Genomic DNA, 21,711 nt, shown 5'->3' on the forward strand with positions numbered 1-21,711 from the left:
ATGAAGTCTTTATTCAATTTTATAATCCAGACTGCAGCGCTCTCTATTTGCAAAATTAGATCTAAACCAAAAAGATAGCAAATCTGGTTTTTTTCTTGGGGTGGTGAAGGTGGACTTACCAAGTTTCTTATTTGCAAATCCCTCAGTAATAAGAAATGAGCTGTCTTTGGGAAAGGAAGCAATATATACACCTTCGCATCCCTAAAACCCTATCAACAGTATTGCTGAAAAAAGGGGGCATTTTTGTCAAAGTTTTTCATCTTGCACTCATCAGGACAGTTCACATGAACACCAAATAGAAAGGGAACAACATAAATGTAGCTTCCAGTACAAGCAAACACTGCGAGTCTGACTGACAATCTTAAATTGGTTGTCAGCGTAATTCTTAACACACGGGGGATTGTTTAGCAAATGTTGTCCAATCGCAGAATCACATCTAATGTTGGACACTGAGCTTTGAGCTGTGCAAGCACAGCTGGTTGGGAAATGTCTGTACCTTGCAAACAACAGAAGGGTCATGCTGTTTGATATGATCCGCCAATCTTTGGGTTGTACAGCCTACATACCTAGAATCACACAGACACTGAAATTCATGTACCATATTACTCATTTGAGAGGTAGGCAGAATGTCTTTTTGGCTTGTCAGCAGTTTCCTGTTAGTGGTGAATACCACTTGTTTTATTACACAGGTCATACGTTCCAAAGACTGGCGGATTGTATCAAACAGCAGGTCCCTTCCGTTGTTCGCAACCAGCCCGTGCTTGCAAAATTCAAAACATAGTATCCAATATTAGGTGTGACTCTGCGATTGGACAACATTTGCTGAATAATCCTCAGTGTGCTAAGAATTACACTGACAACCAAGTCAAGATTTTCAGTTGAACTTGCACTGTGGCGCTTTTGCGTGCACTGGAAGCTACAAATATTAATACACAGGGTTCTGCTCTTTTCAGACAAAGAACATGCGCACCAATATCCATTACAAGCCTACCGACTCCCACAGCTACCTCGACTACAGCTTCTCACACCCCATTTCCTGTAAGGACTCCATCCCATTCTCTCAGTTCCTTTGCCTCCGTCGCATCTGTTCTGATGATGCTACCTTCAAAAACAGTTCCTCTGACATGTCCTCTTTCTTCCTTAACTGAGGTTTTCCACCCACTGTCGTTGACAGGGCCCTCAACCGTGTCCAGCCCATCTCCCACACATCCGCCCTCACGCCTTCTCCTCCCTCCCAGAAACATGATAGGGTCCCCCTTGTCCTCACTTATCACCCCCCCAGCCTCCGCATTCAAAGGATCAGCCTCCACCATTTCCGCCAACTCCAGCATGATGCCACTACCAAACACACCTTCCCTTCACCACCCCCCCGGCGGCATTCTGTAGGGATCGTTCCCTCCGGGACACCCTGGTCCACTCCTCCATCACCCCCTACTCCTCAACCCCCTCCTATGGCACCTCCTCATGCCCACGCAAAAGATGCAACACTTGCCCCTTCACTTCTTCTCTCCTCACCGTCCAAGGGCCCAAACACTCCTTTCAAGTGAAGCAGCATTTCACTTGTATTTCCCCCAACTTAAATCTACTGCATTCGTTGCTCCCAATGCGGTCTCCTCTACATTGGAGAGACTAAACATAAACTGGGCGACCGCTTGCGGTCTGTCCGCAAGAATGACCCAAACCTCCCTGTCGCTTGCCATTTTAACACTCCACCCTGCTCTCTTGCCCACATGTCTGTCCTTGGCTTGCTGCATTGTTCCAGTGAAGCCCAACGCAAACTGGAGGAACAGCACCTCATCTTCCGACTAGGCACTTTACAGCCTTCTAGACTGAATATTGAATTCAACAACTTTAGATCTTGAACTCCCTCCTCCATCCCCACCCCCTTTCTGTTTCTTCCCCCTTCCTTTTGTTTTTTCCAATAATTTATATAGATTTTTCTTTTCCCACCTATTTCCATTATTTTTAACTCTTTTATGCCCCCCCCCCACCAGAGCTGTATCTTGAGTGCCCTACCATCCATTCTTAATTAGCACGTTCATTTAGATAATATCACCAACTTCAACACCTGTATTCTTTTGTCTGTGACATCTTTTGATTATCTGCTCCTATCATTGCTTGCTTGTCCCTGCAACCACACCACTCCCCTCCACTTCTCTCCCCCCCACCCAACCACACCCCCACCCCGCCACCCCCACCTTAAACCAGCTTTTATTTCACCCCTCTCCTTGAATTCACCCAGTTCTGTTGAAGGGTCATGAGGATTCGAAACGTCAACTCTTTTTTTCTCCGCTGATGCTGCCAGACCTGCTGAGTTTTTCCAGGTAATTCTGGTTTTTTTTGGATTTCCAGCATCCGCAGTTTTTTGTTTTTATGTACACACATTGTGTCTGTTTCAGCTAAACAAAATAAGGGACAGCCATTCGCTGGTTAATTCCAAAAGGCAATGCCTTCCAGAGTCCAGCTGCCTGGTTTAAATTTCAATCAATGCTTGGCAGTTAACTGTCAGTCAGCATCAACTGGCACATTCTCCATGGCAATACCTCTACTAATCAGATTCTACTTGCCAACCAAACAACACTCCCTTCTTACATAATATAAATTGTTATTCCCTTTACATTTGGTATTCTTACGAATTGTCCTGACGAGTGCAAGATGAAATGCTTTGGCAAAAAAAAAATCTTTTTTAGCAATATTCAAGTTCTGTACTATCAAAGCTGTGAACATTTACAGTTCACCTGCAAGTGCAAGGAAGAGGATAAATGTCAGAGGAAGCATATTTTCCCATTCCTTACATGGATCATTTTCCCATTTGGACAACAGTATCAGTGAGCCGCTGTATATTACTTTTCATAGTCATGTTCTGTAGTGAGGTGGCCCATGGACTACTTCATAATAAGGCCTCAAGTTTTTGTTTTGAAACCATTACTCCACAAATTGGTAATGTTTCTGCTTATATTTGTTGTGCAATGAAAATGTAAACATGTTATCAGCTAACAATGTGTTCTTTTAGTTGAACTTCATGCCCCTAGCAAACAGTATCCCTTGAACTATGGGCATCATATCATCAGCCAACAGTGACATTGCTCATTAACTGCAATTCAGTTTCCGGATAGCTTACCTTTTCAAAATCAGCCAGCGATCGATTCTTGCTTGCTCGGGCCACACATTTTAGCGAATCAGTCTTAAAATAAATAAAAAACTGAGGTGAAATTACTAGTTGATAGTGGACTCCAATTGCAATCATGATTTAAACATTCCAGGGGTACAAAAGAATAGCTTGGAGTATTTTGTCTCACACTCATCTGTGTCTTTATATAAGTTACACAGCCATTTCACCCCAACTCTTTTCAACAATAGCCAACAAAACACAGTCTGAGTAATTTAGGGCCAAGACAAGGCAGTAAACTTACTATCCTTGCATGCCCAATACTACTACTGCTTTACCCATACATAAGCCCTATTTTGTGCTTTTTCATCATGTTTTTCAGTTAATTGATGAGCCATTTCTAAACTTGATGATTTTTTTTGTTGAGTTACACACTGACTTCTTGGTTCCACACCACTTCTGCAGGGCTCAACTGCTTCACGTTGAAACACAAAACCTATGGAAAGACACATCAACTCAGCCAAATGCTGGGTCTGAATCTTTCTTCTCCAGTCTACTTCACAAGGATGTTACAAATTCTTTCAGAAATGACACCACATATGCTCACTTAATAGTGTAATGGGCAAATGCATCACCAGTAGTGGCACCATGTTATATACAGCAGGAAGGCTGTAGATTTGTTCCTTAATTTCTGATGGATCAGTTGATCAGAGCTAGCACAACATTAGAAGTGCTACAATTGACAACACTGGGCTTTCTGATCCTGAATAGAAGTGTATGTGCATCAGAAACTGTATGCCCTTTCCAGTTTGATATCTAAGTCATTGCCAAGGCTTTTGGGCGAGATGACAGAGATCTGCCAGTATTAAGGACAGCTTCATGAGACAAGAAAAACGGGTGGAAAAATGAAATAGTGCTAGACTAATAACACATCGGAGATCCAGGCCTGGAGAAGGAGGTGGTGGGAAAACTGATTCAGATACTTCATCGGAAGGAGGGTGGAACAACCAATTACTTTGTTCACATTTGTTTTTCCACATACTAGTATTATCTTTTGTAAGTTAACCAAAAGGAAAGGGTCCTTAGTAAATTTGTAGAGATAACTCCACCTTGCTTTCTTCAAATGTAGTCTATGGCTACCCATTGAAGCTAGCCCATATTATGATCATAAATCTTCCCTGACAGGCCCAGTCCTGTCAACTATTACACTCACATAAAAAGGGAAGTCAGGTCCTGACTGCATGGATGACAAACTTTCAATAACCCATATGGCCCATTCATATATGAACAGATTGCACTACAATTCCCCATACTGTCTTGGTCAGATTTCAGAGCATGAAGAGGAAAATATTTTCCTTCCCCAGGTAAATTGAGGGCTGAATACCTAGAAGCATCCATGCTAACATCTATTACCCTTTACTCTCATCCCCCACTTTTCCCAAAATTATATGTTTAGTTTTTATCGTACCTGTCTTCCAGCATATCGGAGAGCAAGCTTCCCACTCACCAATGCCTGCACATCTTCTGGTCTGAAAGAAAAACAAAAAATACACATTTTGAAAATTAAGTGATACACTTTTCTTCAAATATTGTCACACAATTTGCCAAAGCTCACCCTTAGACCAAGTTTCATCCTTTCTGATGGTCTCTTCCTGCCCAAACACAAGAAAGGCAATGCTTAGGCATTGCCATCAAAATGAAACAATCTTTGATATGCCACATATTTAGGTCACTGTGGACATAAGCTTTAAAGGCATTCTGCAGCATTTAGTTTCACAAGTACTTTCAAAAACACAAAGGGATTGGTTTTTGATCTTAACTAAGTACAGTAAAGTGAAAAGGAGAATGGTCTAAGAAAGCCTTCACTGGCATCAAGAAATACTACAAAATATAAATCAGACACCTAAACCCATGAACCATATTGTCAACAATATTCTGAAATTACCTCCAAGGTCAGTTTTTTTTGTCTCCAGGACATTACATATATTTTTTTAAAAATGGGAATGCTTTCCCTACCTGTAATTACAGTGCACGGGCTTGTGCCAACATTCATTAAGATTATAAAAACAAAAAAACTGCGGATGCTGGAAATCCAAAACAAAAACAGAATTACCTGGAAAAACTCAGCAGGTCTGGCAGCATCGGCAGAGAAGAAAAGAGTTGACGTTTCGAGTCCTCATGACCCTTCGACAGAACTTGCCAAGTTCTGTCGAAGGGTCATGAGGACTCGAAACGTCAACTCTTTTCTTCTCCGCCGATGCTGCCAGATCTGCTGAGTTTTTCCAGGTAATTCTGTTTTTGTTTTTTCATTAAGATTATGGCTGGCCATTTATCTCAATTCCACCTTCCCAACTAACCCCACATCCTTCGATTCACTTAGTACCCTGCACAAGCAATTTTGATCAAAACTTTTTAAACTTACGTATTTAACATAATTTTGCACAGTAGCATATATTTCAATGCTGTGATAGCTTTGGGACTATCAATAGAATCATATCCTTCAAATGCCTCATAAAAATAGGAGTAAGCAGTCTTCCAGTCCTTTTCTTCAGCAGCATGGATAATACCTAGAAGCAACAATCTCAGATTAATGCAAAACTAATTTGCGGCCATGTTTAAAGGCAGGTTATTTTCCAATTGCATATCTCTAGCAGACAAATAGACATGGGAAATTCCATTTGGACAGCATTTCTATTAGTATTAGGTTGAACAGGTTCAAACCAATGAGAGCAGGAATGTCACAAAAATCTGGGTTCTCAGACTGACTTTACCAGTTAAGTCATTGGGCAGTGAACAGATGAGGCATATGGACCAGAAAGGTTCCATATTTGATTCCAGAACTGTGCTCACTGAGCAGATCTCAGCAGTTAACTCCTGCAATTGGCCACAATGCCCCTAAAGAAGAAAAATTAGTTGCAGTTCACACTCCTGGTTGTTATTCAATGATCCCTACTGGAAGGGCACACTATGAAATAATCAGGCAAGACTTTCACATGAAGGATGAGCATTTGGTTGCGGTACCATGTCCATGGAACTGTGTGTTCCAGAAGGCAGTCAGCATTTTCAGGAGAGGTAAAGGGAAGGGGCGGGGGGGGAGGGGGTGTTTGTGTGTGTGTGTGTGCGCGGCGTTCATGGTTGGATGCCAGAGAGATGCTGGGCAACCAAATTGGCTCTTTAAAAAGAAAGCGGTGGTAAGAAAATATCTCTGCAGTACAAAATTTCAATGCATTAGATCATTTTAAATGGACAGATTTGTGTGAAATACACAAATGCATTTGAGTTCTCCAATGCTTCAAGTTCTGTGAACAGATTTTTTTTATATTCTCTTTCATCACATCAAAAGCACCAAAGCTGTTGCAATACAAGTGTTGATATTAAGGCTGGAAAGCATTAAAAGAAAAAAAAAAAATCGGAGGGCAAGGACAGGCTCGCATTTATACAAGGCCTTTCATAACACCAGTTCATCCCAAAGTGCTTTACAGCTAATTTGGGCTCAGGAAAGTCCCACAAATAGCAATGTGATGATCGCCAGGTTTTAGTGAACTTGGTTTGAGGGGTAAATGTTGGCTAGGAGAAGTGGGAGAACTCATCTCTTTTTCAAATAGCGCCATGGAACCCTTTTCTACATCTAACCAAGGCAGCAGATGGCACCTTGGTTTAACCTCTCATCAGAAAGACAGTATCACTCCCTCAATACTGCACTGAAGTGTCAACCTAGATTATTGCTCAGGGCTCTAGAGTGGGACTTAAACCAGTGACCTTCTAACTCATATGAGTGCGCAATCAACTGACCCAATGCAATATGATCCTGTTTATCTCTTGCCTAAGAGCTGCCATAAGATTGGCAATTACTAGACTCCTTGAGGTTAGAGTAATTTCTCAATAACTATCCCAACATTTTTATGCTTTATACAGTACAGGTAACATTGCAGGGTTTTCTTCGATAAGCTTCAGGTAGAAGAATAGCCTCCAAATCTATTTTAACTTAATTATTTCCCTGACAGTTCTACAATCATGCAAATTCTTCCCTTTAGTGTTGTAGTGTTGTAAGGACATTGCAGATGTAACAACAATTTGCAGGTCTGCTCATGTATCATAGCACTAAGGCTGTATCTTGGGTCTCTGACAGAACTGGGGTTTGTTGGGGGGGCTGCACGTCCTGGGATTTTGCAGCTCAGGGAGGGCTGCTTTCTGCTAAGAATTGTGAGACAAGATCCATCCTTCGAACAAAATGCTGTTACCTAATCATATCTGCTTCTGACTGAAAGAAAAACATGAATGATATCAACATCAGCGTCAATCCACCTCATTGTTATTCTTGCGAAGGCTAAGCAGGAGAGGCTATTGCTGAAGGACATGCTCTGCTGTTTCAGGCTGCCTCACTGTCAAATTCCCTCCAGGGTCCTGTCTCATCAGTGGTTAGGATGGTGGCTTCACCTCAGCTTTTGATCTGACCAATGGGGTCAGCTGGGGAATAAATTAATTTTCAATCATATAATTTACTGGCCTTTAAAATTAATAGAAAACCATCAAACTTGTTTCATTATAATTGATTCTTAGTTGGGCGGTTGACAAAACAGCACTTTGTTTTTGCAACTTTGATATTTGTCAGCAGTGATGATCCATCCACAGGCGCCAATGGTTGGCTTTATCTTCTTGTGGAAGTCTAAGACCAGCAACAGCTGCCACAGGAAATGTGGGCATTTGGAAGTACATACATTTGTTGAAAGCCCCTGTTTCACTCACCTACCTCATAACTAAACATCAATTTGCTGTTGATTCCACTTGACCAACATCAGCTTTATCAGGCCTCTGATTTTAAACAACCTTTTTCCCACATTGAAATGCTTGGGAGTAGAGACAAAGCTTAGTTATCTTGATCTAGCATGTAACCACTTCAATGTAGGGGGAACTCCCATGTCCATTTGCATGTTGGTGGCTGCTCTGGTCCTGAGATCAAGCCCCAATTTCTATTTTCCCTTTTCTCTCCCATTTTCTCTTTATCCCTCTCATTATCATGCCTCTCTTCTTTTCTCTGCCCTTAGGCATTCTATCTTCACAAACCCCAGTTGCTCAGCATTCATCTACTCTTCTGCTGCTGTCACAGGCTTGATTCCCTCTTAAATAATCGTACAGCTTCCCTCTGTATTTCTCTTGCGATCCTCCAACAGACCCATTGAGGGACTTGTTACTGCCTTCCAACAAGCAACCCATACCACTGTCTCCCTGCTTGATGCTAATCCTGCCTACCTCCTTCCAGTCTCTCTCATTGCTCCCATCTCTAACTCTGGGCTCTGCCAATAGAATGGCACCTCACTCCAGAACATACATTTACTTGTGAGCAAGGCCCTTACCATCCATGAACTTGTGAACAATCACATTGATAACACAGCTTTGATAGGGGTAAATGGAAGGAAAAGTCCCACTGTGATGCATTAAAAAAGGCTAAAGGTTATAAGTTTTAATTTTGTTCCATACCTGACTGCATATCGAGTGCAGCCTGTAGTTTGGGTGGGCAATAAATTGCATTTGCAGTTGTTCGTGCTGAGGTCAGGGCAGCTCGTGCTTTTGGCAAGTTACTCAGAGCATGATATGTCTTACTCTCCAACAGCTGAACTTCCACCAAAAGTGCTTTGTCATCCATCTTTTTCAGCTCACGAAGCAACTGTGATCCTGAAAAACATTAGAAAATTTAGTTTTTTTTAAAAAAAGAGCTCAATGTCTGTATCAAGTAGGATGTTACTGATGGCGATAATCCTCATGACTGAACCATTATTCTTTATTTCAGTAATACTCAAAATACTTCTGAAATATGAGTTGTCAGTTTGAAACAATATTAACCCTACTGATGAACAAGTTGAATTAAGGGAAGATGAGATTTTACCTTTAAATCATTTCCTGCTCATCTGCCCAATTGTAACAGTTTATGACTCATTAGAGCAGGGTGATCAACAACTTGCATTTATTTAGTTCCTATGACATAGAAAAGAAAAAGGTCAGCAGTGCTTCACTGGAGGAAAAGGAAGTCACTGAGCCTCTGTGGGAGAGGGTTGGGAAAGGTGACAAACAAAACCTGCCTAAACTGTGGCCAGAAAACCATATTAGGGACAATTATTCATCCTACGAAGTCCCAATTTCCTCACTCAATTTTCCAGTTACTAAATTTCTTCTGACTAGTTTGGCTTTTTAAACTTGGGCTGGCAGATTGAAGACAGTTAGTTATCTGTTAAAGCTGTGCCCTGATTAATGGATTTAGGTCCAATTAGGGAACAGCTCTGTTTCAACACTGGCTTGTAGATTTTTCTAATCAGTCAGCCCCACAAAAGATTGGAGGGGGGAAGAAATGGTCAAGGGTCATGGAGAGAATAATGCAATGGAGAAAGCCAGGGGAATAGTAGGTGAGTGAGCAGCAGCTGTGGTGAGGAGCTATGAGGCTCAGCAGGGAACAGCTTTTTCATCCTCTCCTCCTTTGGGTACTACAGGAATATAATTCTTTTATAAAAGAGAAATCATACATAAAGTGTGAGATCAGGAAATTGACAGAAAACTTAAAAAGCTTACACTTAATGAATATTAATCACAAAAAAGAAAATTGCTTCAGTTTAACGTTAGCATCATTTAGTGAGAATGGCAAAAGTAAGTTTTTATTGAATAGTTATCAAATTTATCATTCCAGCCACCAAATAAGATTCAGAATTATTAGTTTTAGAAATGCAGCTATAGGTAAACTGGGATGGTTTGGATTGTGGCTATATGAACTACTCTTGTTTGAAAAGTTACTAAAATTGTTTAGATATCCCTGGATTAAAATACAGTGCAATATAAATATATATCATAACTCCCACCAAGAATAGACCATCTAGCTCAAGTCTGTTTTTGACACACTGTTGGGTCATGGCTCAACCATACTTCAACTTAATGCCACTCCATGACCCTTGATATCCTTGCCTAACGTTTTGGTCTTGAAAATTTCAACTGGTCAAGCATTAGTAGCCTTTTGGGGTACAGAGTTCCAGATTTGTAAGAGGGGAGGGCGGGTGTGTGTGGTGTGCGTGCACATGTAATTAGATAGAGCACCAAGAATACTGCCAAGCAGGTATACTGAAGTGAGATGGAGGCAGTGCTAAACTAACACTTGGAAGTTATGATGCTTAGATCTTGCATTTGTTTGATGCTATGGCATTCAAGGTACTGCATAATTGGAAAATCATTTTCAAAATGACTGCCATTAAACTGTCGTATGAATGAACAAAGTACAGTCTATGATGCTGATGAAAATTTCAATTTCTGAGCCAAATCTTTTACAATAAAGGTTCAAAATCTTCAAAGTTTGAATTGCTTTGTAATCTAATGTTGCATCATTGCACTGTCACTCAAGACTATTCAATTTCCAGTCTCAACCATTAAACATTATTTCCCTCCTCTCCAGCTATTGTCTGGGCCACCTCCAGGAGAAAAGAAAAGCTGACGAGGCCAGCTCCAACCTACTAAAACGCATTTCCTACATTAATTATTTCTATCTTTCAGGAAAGCCAGTTTAACACAGTAACAAACTTCTGGTCCATCAACCGATGTTTACAGATGCACATTTCCAGCAAAAGCCATGGGTTAAGTAGTCAAGAGCGAGAACTCAGGCAAATTTTTCCTTCTCTAAAACAGGGTCACGAGGCACAACTATAACTGCCGAGATACAATAATTTAACAGATGAGAGACGGAACTTGAGATTCGTCTAAACATATGGGTTTAGTCAATGACTGGCCAAGCAAACAGCTATCGTGGGAATCCCTTTAAAAATACTTAGGTTAAAAATCATTCTCTGGTCCAAGTACAAGTGCATGATCTGATCTTAGGCCTCAGCTATTGTTGCACTTGGTATCTGCTGGAAAATGGAGGGACATGCCTCTTCAATACCCAACTATCCCTCTCGCTACAGATGAGCAATTCAGCCATGCTTTGTACCTTCAACAGAACAGCTCAAATCTTTCAAGAACAGGCAAGAAAAATCAGACACAAACTTATGCAACATGATGTATACATTGTGCTGCATCTTTAAACACTAAATACTAGGTCATAAAACTTTTTTAAAAAATGAAGGAGAAAATGTGAAATTACTTCTATATATTTAGTAATGGTATCTAGCGACTGAGCATAGCTAGGTTGAAAACAACGGTGCAAAGCAGATGCATAAAAATGGAAATCCAAGTCAGCTTCAAGCTCTGTCACATAAACATGATTTAATACGTAGACAGCTTGAAGAAAAATTCCTGAACACTGCGTAATAACTTAAAGTACAGCTGGCAATGGACACATATAGTAATAAATTTTGCCATTTCTCATTATTTTTACCACTACTCTTCTGCCCTCTAGTACTAATTCTGTTTACTACTTAATTTATGTAGGGTATGCATTTTCAGTATGGGAAGGGTTTTGAAATGTTTCTCAGAGATGCAGTAAAGATGCTACATAAATGCCTGTCTTTCTTTCTAAACATTTCCAAGCTATAAAAATAGAAGTTGAAATTTAAAAAAATGTTAATTTGTGAAAATTCAGCATACCTGTACCAACATAAATCCTGTAATTAAATTCAATTATACTTCAATAGTATACCGGCCTCTAGTGGGCAGTCAGGGATGCATAAACCATGGTCCAAAATGAGAGCAAGTTACCAAAATTTAAAGAGCTCTGCCCTCTAGTGGAAATTGTATGTTGCAGACTGAAAAGAACTGATGACTTAGAGCAGTGATGAGCCATCATGGTTATTGGGGAAGGGGGGGTGGGGGAGAAAAACACCAAAATGGTTTAGGATAATTGTCTTAACAAGACATTTTGTGAAGTGCACTGAAAGACACCGAATATTCCAATAACTTAAAAAAAAGGTTTGAAATCAACACATTGGTCTCATTTTAAACTGAGACCAGAAAGTTACTTCTGCTGCTGTAAGCCTGGTGACAATGCTTCAAAATAATTCACTATTGTGAAGTTTTTTGAGATGCATATCAGAGATGCAATAAAGATCTTACATAAAAGTCCATCTTTCTTTCTAAACCTTTTCAATCAATAAAAATATGGAAATTTAGCTTGCTTAACCTGAAATAGGTGTCAAAACAAACAGCAAAATGTCTAGGGATATTAAACAAGATGTCAACACTAGGCACACATTTGAATTAAAATCATGTTTCCTACAGTTTAAAGTGTGTGTTCAGTAATGAATACCTCAGTTAAATTTCAGTATAGTTTCCCCACATATCAACATTTAGATCATACTGATTGCACGATCTAGTTAAGTGTTCTTAAGCACCATCTGATTAATTATCAGTCCACCACAATATCCATCCCAAAACAGCTGAAAAAACCATAAATTTCCCAAACTAAAACACACACAACTTATAGCAGTCACTAAAATTTCAAACTAATAACAAAATGCAACACTTTTTGGGACAGACTTAAACCAGCAGTATTCAACCTGCATGCTAATTCATTACCACTTACACCTTAGATATATGAGAGATATTGAAAGATTTGAGTGAATTCTTGCATTCTAATTTACCTGAAAGCACGTTTTGGATTGAAGTTTTGAACCTAAGTCACCTCCCATCATACTGCTGCTATAGTGATCACAGCTCCCAGGCTAGCTACCCAATAGATGAAAGGCAGTATCAATAGTTACCTAATTGCAATGCCTCCTGGTACCTCTTAGTGTCAAAGTACAGAGAAACCAAGCGAGCCTGTATAGGAAATATTAAAAAAGTTAAAATGTGCGTGTTTCAACTGAAGTTTGAACTCAAGTCATTAAAGTGCAATACTTTTGGAAGTACAGTAAAAATACTAAAAATCCTTTAACTCCGTTACCAAACTTCTGTATCTTTAAATCTTTAAGATGCGGGCCTGACTATACCTAGCTGACAGCCATCCTAAAATTTCAAAAACATCAGTTTGGCCAAAGTAACAGGTACAGTTCATTGCGAAAAATTAGTTTAACAGGGTTGAACTAGACTGATAAAAAATAGATTATGTGGAACTAGAAAAAGTTCTGCAGCAGCAGGGCAAATGAATTATTTCTTCATATTTCCTTTTTTGCACCCAATGTCAAGATTTGAACACTCCTAAATCAGGAGAGGCACAATGTTATGCTGCTTTACATTTCCTTTTCTATCACCAACTATTTTTGATAACCAAGCGAGTTTATCAGCCGAAAGCTAATTATGAGCAAATCATCATGGAAAATGCACTCAAAGTTCAAGGAACCACCGTGGATAAAATTTAAATAAAATCATGAATATAAAAGTGGCTGATTGCTGTTCAAATGTGCATGTCAGCAGAGCTAGAATAATGACAAATGGAAAATTTAAAAATATGCTCATTAAATTGTACCTTTAAGCCAATTAAGTACCTCAGCACCAGGATCAGCAAACATTTAGCTGCAGTACACTAGTTATTAGCTGTAACAGGCCATACCACAGCTAGTGCTCCTGCAGAAAGCACTCCAGTTGATCTCTGCTGTTAAGTTGAAGTTGATCTTAAAAAAGGCACAATACACGAAACAAATTTGGTCTTAGTGTAACATTAAAAAAATACAAGTCAACATTAAAAAATCACAATACCCATGGCAGCAAAATCATGCTCACTGTGATGTTATAAAAACCATGGGAGTTGGCGTTTGCAATCGGTCAACAAATCAATGGCCATATTGTGCAAATGTTTTTGAGTGCCAGCATACAATTTCCAGGTTACCAATAGGAACTAAATGTGCCTGCCCAAATTAATCAGAAGAGATGTTTCCGATCTGGATTTGAATGCAGTTTTATCTTTATAGATACAATCATGCTTTCCTCCTGCTCAGCCACCAAGGACCACACTCTTAAGTCATTTGTTCCCTATAAACTGAAAATGTGACTTTACACACCTGTCTGGAATTATACTGATTCCCAATGCCCAAGCAAAAATCTGACATGAATCTTCTTCCAAAGGAGAAATTATTACTGCTTTTTGCGTTCCAGGTATAAATAAACCTTCCCTCTAACCAATATCTAAGACAGTACAACAGCTTAGGGTGTCTTACAGAACATTAAATGCACATTTCTTCCCTGGATACAAAAATAAAATGTGCGCTTCAGTCACTACCAATACCAAATCTGCATGGGTATCCGTGTGGTAACACCATAACAAGAGTTGTATGGCTTATGGGGTTTCATTGTAGTGCAATACAAGATTGAGAGGTTACATGTGTCCAAGGACAAAGGAAATCACAATGTTTGTGTGGTTAGAGACATGAAGCAGCCATTTGGCTCATCCTTTCTGTGCTGTCCCTCAGCAAGAGCAACTCAGCAGGTCCCACTCCCACCCTCTGCCTCCTTCACACTCAGATAATGCATTCACAATCCTTACCAATGTAAAACTGTTTTTCCTCTCAAGTTATGCTTCTTTTGCTAACCGCCTTAAACGATGTCCTCTGGTTCTCGGGCTTACCACCAACGTGACCATTTTCTATCTAATATGGCCAGGCCTCAAGATTTTTAACACCTCTATCAATTTTGCCTTCAACCTTCTCTTTTCCAAGAACAACAACTCCAGCTTCTCCAATTTACGCCCCTCACCTCTGGAACTATTTTTGTGCACCTTTTCTGCAACCTCTCTAAAGCCATCATGTCTTTCCAAAGATGTGGTGCTTAGGATTGAACACTACTCCATTTGAGGCTGAAACACTTGTTGCATCAAGGTTCATCACAGCTTCTTTGCTTTAGTACTCTATGCCTGTATTTATAAAGTTAAAGTTTTTAACCAATTTCACCACCAGACTGCCACCTTTAACCATTTGTGCACATATATCAGTGGGTCTGTTTCTGCAAACCTTTTAAAATTGCAATATTTATTTTATATTGCCCCTCCTCGTTCACCCTACCAAAATGTATCACTTCATACTTTGCTGCATTAAATTTCATCTGCCACATGTTCACCCAATTCACCAGTTTATCTATGTTCTCTTGAAGTGTCTCTCTTTCTTCTTCACAGTGAACAATATTTTCAACTTTTGTGTCATTTGGAAATTTTGAAACTGTGCTCCGTACATCCAAGTCTCAGTCATTAATAAAGCTGAAAAACTTAGGCTTAGAATCAAAGAGGAGATGCGCAGATATCATCAAATTGATGTTTCATACAAAGCTGTCACTTTTTAAAAAAAATTGTTCTTGGGTTGGGAGTGCCACTGGCAAGGCCAGCATTTGAGTGGGTGGTGATAAGATGCATCCTTGAACTGTTGCAATCCAGTGCTATGAGAGAGGAAGTTACAGGATTTTGACCCAGTGATAATGAAGAAGCGGCGATGTAATCCAGGTCAGGATGGTATGTGACTCTTAAGGGAACATGCAGGTGGTGTTTTTCCCATGTACTTGCTTCCCCTTTTCTCCTAGATGTTAGAAGTCGCAGGTTTGAAAGATGCTTTCAAAGCAGACTCGAGTTGCTGCAGTACACCTTGTAGATGGTACACACTGCAGTTGCTGGGCACTAATGGTGGGGCACTAATGGTGCAGGGAATGAATGTTTAAGGTGGTGGACTGCTTTGTCCTGGATGATGCTGAGCTTTGAGTGTTGCTGGAGCTGCACTCATTCAGGCAAGTGGAAAGTATTCTACTGCACTTCTGACTGGTGCCTTGTAGATGGTGGACAGACTTTGGGGAGTCAGGAGATGAGTTACTTGCTGCAGAATTCCCAGCCTCTGACCTGCTCTTCTAGCCACAGTATTTATATGACTGCTCCAGTTAAGTTTCTGGTCAATGGTAATCCAGTGCCCCCACCCTTGAATGTTGATAGTGGGGGTTTCAGGTGATGACGATGCTGTTGAACGGCAAGAGGACATGGTTAGATTCTCTTGAGTGGTTACTGCGTTGCACTTGTGTGGCAGGCATGTTACTTGGCACTTATCAGCCCACGCCTGAATTGTTTCACATCTTGTTGCATGCTGGCACAGACTGATTCAGTCGTGAGGAGAGACCTCTTACCCCTCCCGATTCCTACTGACTTCAATTTTGCTAGCGCTCCTTAATGCCACACTCAGTCAAATGTTGCCTTGATGTCAAGGGCTGTCACTCTCGCATAACTTCTTGTGTTCAGCTCTTTTACCAATGTTTGGGCCAAGGCTGTAATGAGGTCAGGAGCTGAGTGGCCCTGGCGGAAACCAAACTGAGGATCAGTGAGCAGGTTGCTGCTAAGAGCCATTGATATCACTTGATATTGACACCTTCCATCACTTGGTTGATGCTCAAGAATAGGCTGGAAGGGACAGCAATTAGCCAGACTGGATTTGTCCTGCTTTTTGTGAGCAGGACATGCCCGAGCAATTTTCCATATTGCCGGATAGATGCTAATCTTGTAACTGCACTGGAACAGCTTGGCTAAAGGCTAGTTTTGTGTCACGAGTCTTCAGTACTACTATCAGGATGTTATCAGGATCTGTAGCCTTTGTTGAATCTGCACCTCAACCATTTCTTGATACCATTTGGAGTGCATTGGAATGGCTGAAGACTGGCATCTATGATGTTGGGGGCCTTAGGATGAGGCAGAGGCACAGGCAGAGGCAGAGGCAGATCAGTCAGCACTTCCCGTTCAAAATGGTTGCAAGTACTTCAGCCTCGTCTTTTGCACTGACATGCTGGGATCCCTCATCATTGGAAGATGTTGATGTTTGTGCAGTTTCCTCCTCCAATTAGTTATTTAATTGTTCACCATTATATATGTAGTGAAATGAAGGCTGAATTCTGCATACCCGGGTCACGGGAAGTGCTATGCCAGAATCAAAGGGAAGGTTTTCCAGTTTCTGAACTCAAAATGTGAGCCAGCCTTCTTCGTCAAGTGAAACCCTTGACAGATCAACTGGACTGTCTTGTACAGGCGCAAGCACAAGAAAGAGCAGTCTGAAGAGATTCAGAAAAAGCACTCCCGTTGTGCAACGAAGTTCCAACATGCTATTATTGGTGCCTCTCTTGCTGAGGTTATAGCTAAGAGGAATCAGAAGCCTGAGGTGCACAAGGCTCAGCCTGAAGAGGCAATCAGGGCTGCCAAGGAGGCTAAGAAAGCCAAAGCTGCAACAAAGTAAGTCAGTGCAGCTACAGGTAAGGCTAAGGCTACTCAGAAAGCAGCACCCAAACAGAAATTTGCTAAGCCAATTAAGTCTCAGGCTCCACATGTTGGTGGAAAATGCTAAATATAATAATCACTCATTATGTAAAGTAAAACCTGAGTAAAATTCAAAAAATAAATTATATACTTTTTAATTCTTTTATGGGATGTGGTCGTTGCTGGCAAGAGCAGCATTTGTTGCCATTGAGTCCCCAGAAGTTAATGAGGAGAATTTTACAAAGTCAGCTGGGCAGTCTGCGCCTTTGTTGTTTCCAATGCTTAGGTTGATGCAAGTTTTGTATGCAGTGGCTTGAATATTTTCTACTAAATACTGACTTAGTGTTTTTTACTGTCATATTCAATGTCAGTTTCCTATACAGGATATAAATAATACTAATTATCTCATTTTTAATGAGACCAGCTTTTTATTTCAGATATATTAATTAACTGAATTTAAGTTCTCTCAGCTGTCCTGGTGGGGTTTGAACTTACATCTCCAAAGAATTAGTCTGCACCTCGAGATAATTAGTGCAGTAATGTTACCACGATGTTACAGTCCCTTTAATTGTAAAAACCTGATTGAAGTTAATTGACCATTCACAGAACAAAGCAAGTCGTTTACAATTGAACTGGTACAATTAAGCTTTGTGAACAGAGTGTGTTTGCATCAGAATATCCTATTGATTTAGCTAAATGCAACTGAGGTGGATTTTGTCTGCAGTGGCTTATATATTTTGAACTGAATACTGACCATAATAGTAATCAAACTGTAGGTGTATGCCAGTTTCCTATATAGGTTATATATAATTCTAATGCAATAGCTCCTTTAAAATAATCAATGGATTAATAACTACTAATGACAAGTACTTTGCAGAGTTTCAGAAAGCAATTTTCTTGCTAAAAGAAACAATAACAACTAGTTTGTTTACAGATGCTGGCTTTTGTTCCATATCCACATGCTCCTATCAAGGATAAACCTAGGTACAAACAAAAAATCCTTGCAAGATATGCACTTCGTTATCTTAGCTGACACACAATAAGTATATCATGATGCCAGTCTTCAAACCAAATAGACAAAATCCACAAAGTGGGCTATGTAAGTCTAATATGCAATATACACTATCTACCTACATGCAGTTGGCAAAGCCAAAGCTTAGCAACCCAATCACAGATAACGCTGGAGTTGAACCATGCAGCTCAACAGCACAGGACTTGCAAGGCTCCAGCCCCTCTTCACCCTATCCATGTTAACGTAGCCTTGCAGTGTTATGCAGAATGGAGTGGGAATAATTCTAGCCCCTACAAGTTTCATCACGAGTTAGGCCCAGCTGACCCACAATCTTTTGGGGTAATGTGATCCTTGTGATCCAAAATTCAGACTATCAAGTCTGCCTGAGAAGGTCAGGATGCCTCTACAATCTCCCATTGTCTGGCATGTCAGTTTGACCTCAAAAGAAAACAGGTGTTAGACATCCACTGCTTTATTCCTGGCTGGCCACTAGACAACTGACATGCAAGTTTCAGTCATTGTTAAGTGGACAGCAGGCCAGAAATAAATGAAACACAATCTTGAAACTGTCCCTTATGATGCCATCCAACACAATGATGTTGATATTGAATGAAATGGTATAGTGGGCAGACATACAAATATATTCAGAAAGCTTTCCAACTGTCTGTGGAATCCTGGAGCTTAAGTGCACACCTGAATAAATTCAGGTGCTTCCAGGTGCATGAGAGTGGTTGAACATCATAAGGTGCATGAAAGCAGTATAATTGGCTGAGACTTACATCATTCAATTCTCCTTTAAAGCTACACTACAATCTGCTTCAGACAATAATCATGGCAATTAAACCCTGTTCCCTTTTCAGTTTACCACATTTGCCATAATACACTTGTCATGCATCCTAGAGATGGATAGACGAAAAAGGAAAAGGAATACAGACAATAATGACAAATTTATATCGTAATCAGTGAGGTGTCTTATTAATTTAAAATCTCCCTTCTTGGGGATAGAAATACCAATTAGAGGGGGAGTACATAGCTCAAACTGATTCCAGTTCTCTAGCCTCAAATGGACTGTTTCAAGATGAGTCAACAATTCTTAGTATTTAGCTCTAAGATCATTGCTTCTAGACATTTAACACATTATTCATGGCTGCACCTCATCTTTAACAGAGTGTAGAGTCCACTCCCACCGAGTAAAACAGTTGGTTACGTCCTGTCTGCACATAGCTTTATCAACATCAAAGAAGATCATTCCCTACTGAGTCAAACATAACCAGGTTCAAAGTGTCCTCCAGGTACAGAGAACGCTTGCATGCCTGCTGAACATCATCAGACTTGGAACTAATTAGGACTAATGCAGAAGAATGTTTTGACCATAATTGATAAATTATCTTATATTTCCATTGCTAAAGACATTATGTGACATTGATACCTTTGGTGGATGAACGCAAGCTTACATCATAATCTGAAAACACCTTCATAGCTTTAAGCTATGCAATCATCTACTTTCACAGCAGTTCTTAAGTACCCAAAGTTTCAAGCGCCACTTAAAAGACCCCATACTTTCACCCCACAGGACTTTTCTCTTACCAAGTTCTAGATTCAGTTGTTTTAAGATTAACTCTCAGAAGGAGCAAGAAATCAGTGCCACCTGACACCTCTATCAGCAGTCTCAGAACCTAGTGCAAGATTTCCTGGTCATCAACTTCCCTTGTGCAACTGAGTGAGTAATCATGCTGCACTGGGATTGCATCAAACTATTGCCAAATTTTTGAACTTTGCAACAATCACATTGTAATCCGTTAAGAACCAAGGCTTGATGCTGTAATAGTTATCAATACGGTAAAGAAGAATTCTCTTTACTACCTAGTTTTAAAGCAAATTGGCACACTAATATAATGCAGAGTTCTAAGCATGAGAGTTTTCACCTACACCTTCCTATATAGGAAGCTCTCAATATCGGACATGAGGATATCTTTTTATTTTTTGAGACAGACTTTAAAGCACATGAAGATTCAGGAAAATGTTCAACTGTAAATATATCACAAATTTTTCGCAAATGATTCTCCAGCTTCCTTTCCAAATCTATCCACACTATATAATTTCCCTGGTTGATATCTCCTTGTGAACATTTATCATTCTACACCACATCTCCAGCATACACTCTAACATATAAGAGCAAGTTTTAAAAAAGTTTTCCTTGTATGCAGCAGCTTAGTAATTTTACAATTAACCCCTCAACAAAACTAAAAAATGTTAATTACACAAAATCCTGAGGCAATTTAGTTTAATTTTGAAATATACATTTCAAATTTTCAAGTCAGTGGCTATGGATTAGAAGTACAAATGCTGTGTGCACCATTCATTATATTCTGAACTACCATTTCCAGATGACAAGCTAACAATACTTTGCGATTTTAGGTATTTAATTATAAGATACAGATCTAAAAAACCTGAAGCCCCATCTTAGCAATAATGAATGATACCACAGGCAACTAAGTGCTGCAGTAGCAGTGCTCAGACAAAACTATTAGCAGTCAAAAAAATCTTTCCCATTCACCTCCCTTACCTAGGACAGTGGTGTCATTTTCAAAAACCCCTGCTTATGCAGCAATGGAACCAGCTGCTAGCTAGAAAGCATATAAACACTGGACCAACATTAGCTCATTTCCCTCATTACCATGGGAAAGCAAACTACCTCTCGCATGCAAAATCTAGGAGGTCCTGAGTACCAAAAATTTGCATTCTAGTCGCCCAATGTATTGAATGTGAAAAATAAATATTGGAGACACCTCCAAATGATACAAGGAAACCAAAACTATGATTTCACAAAATGTTTTATAAAAATCTACAATGCCGTAGGGCTAAATATGGAAAATAAGTCAAAATCAAAAGATTCTTTGCTGTTGCAAAAAGGATTACTTTCAGTAACTGGCTTGATAAGCTTATAAAAAATGAAAATTATATGCAAATAATACCCAGTTGTCAAGTTGAAAAATAATTGATTTAGAAACTTCCTCTGAACTCTTGGGTGAATTGCAGATTTGAACTGGATATTATTTAATATTACCTCCCTTATTGAGATCAATTAATAAATCAGAAACATACCTCCAAAGCCTGGCGTAGAAACGTCCTTTTCTCAGATTTTGCCCACTCGATGCATTCTAAACATAATTCAACCTGTAAAATCCACAGCTCAGTTAATTCCACAATAACTAAGTACATGGAAAAGTGAGCTAAATAATTTCTGATGTGAGAACACAGCATTTTATAAACCTATGCAAAAAAACTAACAATACCTTAATGTAATCGACTGACCCACTCATTACAGTCTCAGTAATGTAGGGGAAAGAGTCCAATAACACTGTTGTTTGTGGGACCATACTGTGCACAATGAATTTATGATCTCAGGAAGAAACTTTGGCTAAGACACAGGAGAACCCTCTGATTTTCTTCAAAATACTTCAGAGTTTTTACAGACAT

At 39.8% G+C, this 21,711-nt stretch overlaps 1 protein-coding gene across 2 annotated transcripts in view; it reads right to left on the reverse strand.

The window, feature by feature from the left end:
- The window catches only part of LOC121269007 (26S proteasome non-ATPase regulatory subunit 11), a 100,302-nt gene that overhangs the window by 33,311 nt on the left and 45,280 nt on the right, over positions 1–21,711 (reverse strand). For both annotated transcript variants that reach the window (XM_041173356.1, XM_041173357.1), the window contains exons 4-9: positions 21,337–21,408; positions 12,778–12,835; positions 8,588–8,782; positions 5,532–5,676; positions 4,578–4,638; positions 3,122–3,184 (exon numbers count right to left, since the gene is read on the reverse strand). In XM_041173356.1, the coding sequence (XP_041029290.1) occupies positions 3,122–3,184; positions 4,578–4,638; positions 5,532–5,676; positions 8,588–8,782; positions 12,778–12,835; positions 21,337–21,408 (594 nt within the window). The remainder of the gene's footprint in view (positions 1–3,121; positions 3,185–4,577; positions 4,639–5,531; positions 5,677–8,587; positions 8,783–12,777; positions 12,836–21,336; positions 21,409–21,711) is intronic.

Source organism: Carcharodon carcharias, chromosome 23 (assembly GCF_017639515.1).
Source record: "Carcharodon carcharias isolate sCarCar2 chromosome 23, sCarCar2.pri, whole genome shotgun sequence".
In the NCBI taxonomy this organism is placed as follows: domain Eukaryota; kingdom Metazoa; phylum Chordata; class Chondrichthyes; order Lamniformes; family Lamnidae; genus Carcharodon; species Carcharodon carcharias.